This window comes from Phoxinus phoxinus (assembly GCF_949152265.1).
Source record: "Phoxinus phoxinus genome assembly, chromosome: 15".
NCBI classification, from domain to species: Eukaryota; Metazoa; Chordata; class Actinopteri; order Cypriniformes; family Leuciscidae; genus Phoxinus; species Phoxinus phoxinus.
The window spans coordinates 11,125,597-11,131,686 of NC_136890.1; the positions used below are offsets into that span (position 1 = coordinate 11,125,597).

At 39.4% G+C, this 6,090-nt stretch overlaps 1 protein-coding gene across 1 annotated transcript in view; it reads left to right on the plus strand.

The window, feature by feature from the left end:
* The window catches only part of adgra2 (adhesion G protein-coupled receptor A2), an 81,897-nt gene extending 77,295 nt beyond the window's left edge, over positions 1-4,602 (plus strand). Inside the window, exon 19 of the mRNA XM_079637984.1 lies at positions 219-4,602. Within this exon, the coding sequence (XP_079494110.1) occupies positions 219-1,662 (1,444 nt within the window). The 3' untranslated portion in view covers positions 1,663-4,602. The remainder of the gene's footprint in view (positions 1-218) is intronic.
* Positions 4,603-6,090: the final 1,488 nt, after the last annotated feature.

Here is a 6,090-nt window from a genome sequence, read left to right on the forward strand (position 1 = left end):
CGAAATGGACTGAGGTCATTCTCTTAGTTTTTTATTAGCTTCTGTTCTTTCTCTGTCTGATACTTGTTGCAGATTTATTACTCATGCTGGGCCGCTCCTTTACAGGCTCTTTAAAAAGTGTCTGTTTTTGTACAGAGCTTGCTTTGTGTTTTTGTTATTTGACTGATTACCGCCTTTGCCCTCTCTGACCTTTTTCTCTGCTCTTGACCTCTCTGCAGCTGCTGGTTGGTATGGCAACCCAGTTTCGGGGCTTTCTACATTCCAGCTGGATTGATCATTCTGGTGACCTGGATCTACTTCCTGTGCACTGTTTTCTGCCTGAGGCACCGAAACTTCCAGGAGTCCAAAGATCCTCCATGTTCCACCTCCGACCCCTCAACCTTGCCAGAGGGTCAACCAGCGCTCAGTGGCAGCACCAGCCTTCTCTCAACGGACTCTGTCGGCCCAGTGCATGCTGGGACGATAGTGGAGGACCAGTACTCATTGAAGGTCCAATGTTTGGCGCTGGTGGCGACACAGTTTGTGTTTTTGGGGCTGTGGTGCTGTGGCGCTATGGCCGTTTGGCACGTGGATAGAGAGCGTAAACTCTTCAGCTGCCTGTATGGAGGAACGGCTACCGGATTAGGGATCTTCTTGGTGCTCCATCACTGTTTCAAGCGTTTGGATGTCCAGGCAGCGTGGCTAGGGTGTTGCCCCGGGTACCGTCGCTCGCAACCCATGCCAGCCTATTCCCATCCCTGCACTGCCACTGTAGGCGTCCAGAGTGCCTCAGAAAGGGGCTCCCAAATTTTTGTAGGATGCCACCCACCGACGGACCCCAACAATTACTCTTCTTCTGCCAGGTCGTCATCTACTCAAAGTGGAACGACAAGCATTGCCGCTGGGCCTTGCAAACTCACCAACCTCCTCCAAGTGACGCAAGACAACGTGAACAATGCCGCCCGGGCACCGGCGGGAACTAATACCAATACCAACACAAGCACAAACACGGAGAACAACAAGCCGGCCAACAACCTGCTGCCCACTCTACTGCCTGTCCAGCAACCTCAAAGGAGGAAGGCTTGTAGTAGAACCAAGGGTGGCAATACCCAGTACCATCACAGAGGGGACGCTAGAGGGCACTACCGCCTCAAAGCTCTCAGAGCAGGTGGAGGAGGTAGCATGGGTGCTTTGGGACCCTCTGGGACAGAGCAATCAAACATCCACCTCCTACACAAACATGCTTCCAGCGAGAATGGAAGTCTACGGAATAGCCATTCAGAGAGCCAGAACGGCCTTCTGACCAATGGACGGCACAGAGGGGAGGGACTAGTGACGAGCCCTTCGGAAGGAAGTGATGGAGGTAGTAGCGGAAGTAGAAAACCTTTTCCACTGTTGCCTTCTGTGGCAAGTAGGGCCGCCATGCAGCAGAACGCTCAACGTCGTAGCGCTAGCAAAGACAATCTTAAAATGGCTGCCGCAGCTGAGAAAGAGTCGAAGCGGAGCTCGTTCCCACTAAACGTGACATCAAATGTCACTGCGACGCCCTCATTGTCGACAGTTTCAGCACCAAATGGAACACTAAAGGGATCCGTGCTGGAACTGGACACTAGCGGAACTGACCAATCACAGGGTTCGGTTGGTATGAAGAGCAGGATATGGAAGAGCGAGACAACTGTATAATAATGAGCTGCGGTTAGAGTTGAAAGACTTTTGAAGGTTTCTTGAAGGTGTGACCTGTATGCTAAGAGCCAAAGCATGGATTTCTTTCTTCACAACCCTGCTGAATAAACTAGCTTAAAATGGTTTGCTGGTCTTAGTTGGTCTGTTGGCTGGTTTTAAGGGAATTTTGGACACTTTTTCCTCCCAACTAAACACCAGCTTTGCCAGGCCAGCTAAACCAACCAACACCAGTAAACCAGCTTAGTAGTGTTGTAGAACTTAAGACCGGATGAGCCTCAATATTTTCATATGTTCTTGACTCGGACACCAAAGCTGGTCTCGAGTACAACACTTCGACAAATCTGACATATCTGCTGTGCTGTGTCTCTGGACTCTGGTCCTTGTAACACTGATGCAAATCCAGGCTTCATTGACCCTAAAGAAAAGCATACACTGTTTGAATTGTTCAGGTCTCTGTCTCGACTTGGTCTGGTCTTGTCCAGTCACGAGTACTACAACACTGCAGATTAAGCTGGTTCAAATTAGGGTTATTTTATTAGCAGGGTAGAGAACCATTTGGCTTCTTTATTGATAAATCGCCTATATTTGTAAGTTTCAAAAGTGTTCTGTGGTCCTGGAACCGTCCAACATGCAAAAAGCTAATGCTAAGCATGCTAATAAGGAGAGGTTATATGAAGAGTTATATATGAAGAAAGAGAAGGGGTGTGTATGCAAAATCTGACTCCTCTAAAAAGTTGGAGGAGTTGGTGTGACAAAATATGCAAATTAATTTGGTGTGCTTTTGTTTGCTTGTAATACCACTTAATCTAACAAACTGTTTGAATGCAATGAATATTTTAATATCGAATATGCCAAGGGATATGAACCTAAAGTTCATCTGTTTTGATCTTTATGTTTCTGACTATGCATATCGATCAGGATGGAGGACCGTGTGCTTGTTCCCTAAATTTGTTCCCTTTGTGTCTTTGCCTGTTGTGTTTTTATATACGTTTTTTTTTAAATGCTATTTCATTTACATGTCTGTAAGAATGTACATTAAGTGTTATGTGTGTATTGTTTGACTATTACAGTGTTAATTCAACTCTCTGGCACTAATAAGCAGCTCTTGGCATCAGTCCGACACAAATATAGAAAACAAACACTTGCCACAGATGAGCATCCATCCCTAACAATTCCTTCCATGTTAATTGGAGCTGGGAATGTCGTTCTTGTTCTTCTGATGTTGTTCAGCAGAACATGAGCTATTGTATTCAGTTTTTTTTAGAGAATAGGAGCCATTTGGAAACCGTTGCTACATAGTGCCCTCTATTGGGTCATTCCTGCCATTGATCAAATGCACTGATAATGAATGCTGTTGATGGACAAATTATAATAAAAAAGTGACAGCTTCTTCAGATGCCACTCCAGAGTTACTAAGGGATTTGATAAGGAAGGGCAAGTGTTTGTTCATACATGTTCTGTTGTAGTACCATGTGTAACATGGGCTTTTTAGCACTTGGTTCAGGTTATGAAGATAGCATTTGACATATTTTTTTTATAAATAATAACATATTTATATTATACATATCAGTATTATTTTTTTGATGTATTTGTTGTTGTCATTATGCAATTTTGCGATATCAGTATTTTACAGAGGATTGGTGGCCTAATCGGGTTTATAAACTCTGTTTTTAGTCTAAAAGCACATCACGCCCAACACACTTTTTTTTTAATAACACTTTTGCTTCCAATCATTGTTCATCCCACAAATGTTTAGCAACAAGAATCACTCATCTCTCGGGAATTGTTAGTACTCCTTCTAAAGCATATGCAAAGTTTTGTTGCCGGATCGCAAGGATTTTGCAATAAAAATGATTATTTAAGGTATTTTGTTTTTCAGCAGTGTTCAAATGACACTTTCTCATGAAAGCAAATAATGGACACTCCCAACCAAAAGAATTCAGATCTTTGCACTGACTGTTTTTTTCCCCAAGGCCCACGAGCTACCAGAATCTGACTGTAGTGCCACTATTTTTAGATTTCTCTCACATGATGACACATCATGCAAAACATAATATTACCTGTCTTTAGCTTACACTTAAAATGGATAACTTAAAATTGTATTCAGGGATGTTTGTATGCCAAAAAAGCTCACAGTTTAACCTTTAAAGATGATCTTATTTGATATTGTGTAGCCTCCCGTTTGTCTTTTACCCTTCAAGCCAAAAATTTCCCTTAAAACTGATAAATCTTAAAAAAAAAACACATATTGCTAAAGAACAAGTCCTCATTTTCCCCCATATCACAAAGCATTTAACGTCATGATGACCCATTTGTGATTAATGTGGGTTAAATGTTGATTATGAAGCCTGATATCAGGCATCACCATCGCGTCATTATTACAGATTTTATGTGCTATGATTTCAGAAGGTTTGGGTGTCATTTGAAACTACAACAACAAAAAACCTAGTCAAATAATAAATGAAATTTGTGGCCTACTCAACGTTGGCCATGGGTATGTAATATGAGTTTTCTTTTTAAAACAATGGAAATTTGGCTTGTTTGTGCATAATGATTTCATGTGACATTGTGATATTTGCATGAACAATTTTCTTTGCCTCTGGGTAGGCCTAGCTTCTGAAGGTCAGTAAAATTCAGTGTTATCCTAATTATTAATGTTATTATTAAAATCTCCCTTTCAATGTTGGAGATTACAATGGAAGCATGATTGTTTTGGCTATCAACTCAAAGTATAAAAGGGAGATTTTAAAAATAACAGAAGTATTTATATGTTTGTCACTCACTTCAATATGAAAATGTAACATTTTTGTATCGATTTCAGTAATATATTTCCTATAGATGTTAAGATTGTGCCTTATCCAATGACCTGATGCAAAATAAAGGTTTGGGGAAAAACATGCCATAAGATCAAAAACATTTTCTTTTATGTTTCTGTATAAATTTTTTTTACCTAAGTGAGAAAAGTCCCAAGTTACCCATCATTTTCATTTGTCAATTACATAACTTCAGTTTCTATGTAACATGTAAATCGGCATCCTCCACAAGAAATAAAGCCAATCAAAAGTGAGCCTTTTTTTATTGACACAAGCATTATCCTATCAGAGTGTGGGACTTTAGAGAGTGGGCGGGACAAACAATGAGACTGAGAGAAAGAACATAACGCCAATAATACTGTACTGACAAGACTGGCCTCGACAGAAGGTTTAAAGCTGGTCTGGAGCAAAGTGTGCTAATCTGAAAGATGATGGCTTTACAATTATTTCTCACTGTTGTTTTCTATGTGTGTCCTTCTTGAATGGATATCACCCAAAAATTATTAATCATTTGATTGATTGATTGAATTTTTTTTTTTTCGAACATGAGAGAAGAAGGAAAACAATATATAAAATAAGATACAATAATGTCCAAAACATTAAGAAAAAAGAAAAGAAAAAATATAAAAAGCAGCAAACAAAGTATCTGTGTGAACATACTTCTATCTCATGTGCGAAAAGGAGTAGGAAGAAGTAAAACTTATGTACTCCTACCCCTTTAATTCTTACATTCCTTTAATTAACTATTTTTATGTTATTATTATTATTTTGTTATCTGCATCTATACACATATACATACACATATACATACCTATATATATACATATATACATACACATGTACATACCTACATATACCTACTTCAAAGTGACTACTAACAAGTATTTAAACTCATAACAAAGGAGCACTACTTTCCTACAGTAGGCTACTTCTTGATACTTCTTGAAAATCTTTTCTGTATAATTTTTTTTTGAAGATAAATATGTTAGCCAGGGCATTTCTTTAAGTTTTCATCTAGTTTATTCCACAATTTAACTCTGCAGATTGATAAACACAATATTTTCCTTGTTGTTCTAACTCTATTTGTCTTAAAATGTCCCCTTCCCCTTAAGTTGTACCCTCCTTCTCAGAGAACATCTTTTGTATATTACCATTTACACTTCAAGTTGTTCCAAACATGTATGAGTTTGTTTCTTCTGTTGGACACAAAAGAAGATATTTGAAAGAATGTTGGTAATGAAACAGTTGATGGTAGCCCTTGACTTCCATAGTAGGAAAAAATGGCCTACTATGCAAGTCAATGGTGCCGTCAACTGTCACCAACATTTCTTAAAATATCTTATTTTGTGTTCAACAGAAGAAAGAAACTCATGCAGGTTTGAAACAACCCTAGGGTGAGTAAAAAAAAATACATATTTATTTTTATTTTTGGGTGAACTCTCCCTTTAAGCTTTTATCTGAGCTTTAGGCTTAATGATTCATCTTAGACGGATAACGTCTAAGGAAGTAAATTGAGGAAACGCTAATAAGGAAATTCTTCAACCGTTTCTAAAATCTCTATTAAGGTAAACTGAACTCAGACGTGAAGGGATTGTGACTGTACACGTGCAAGAAT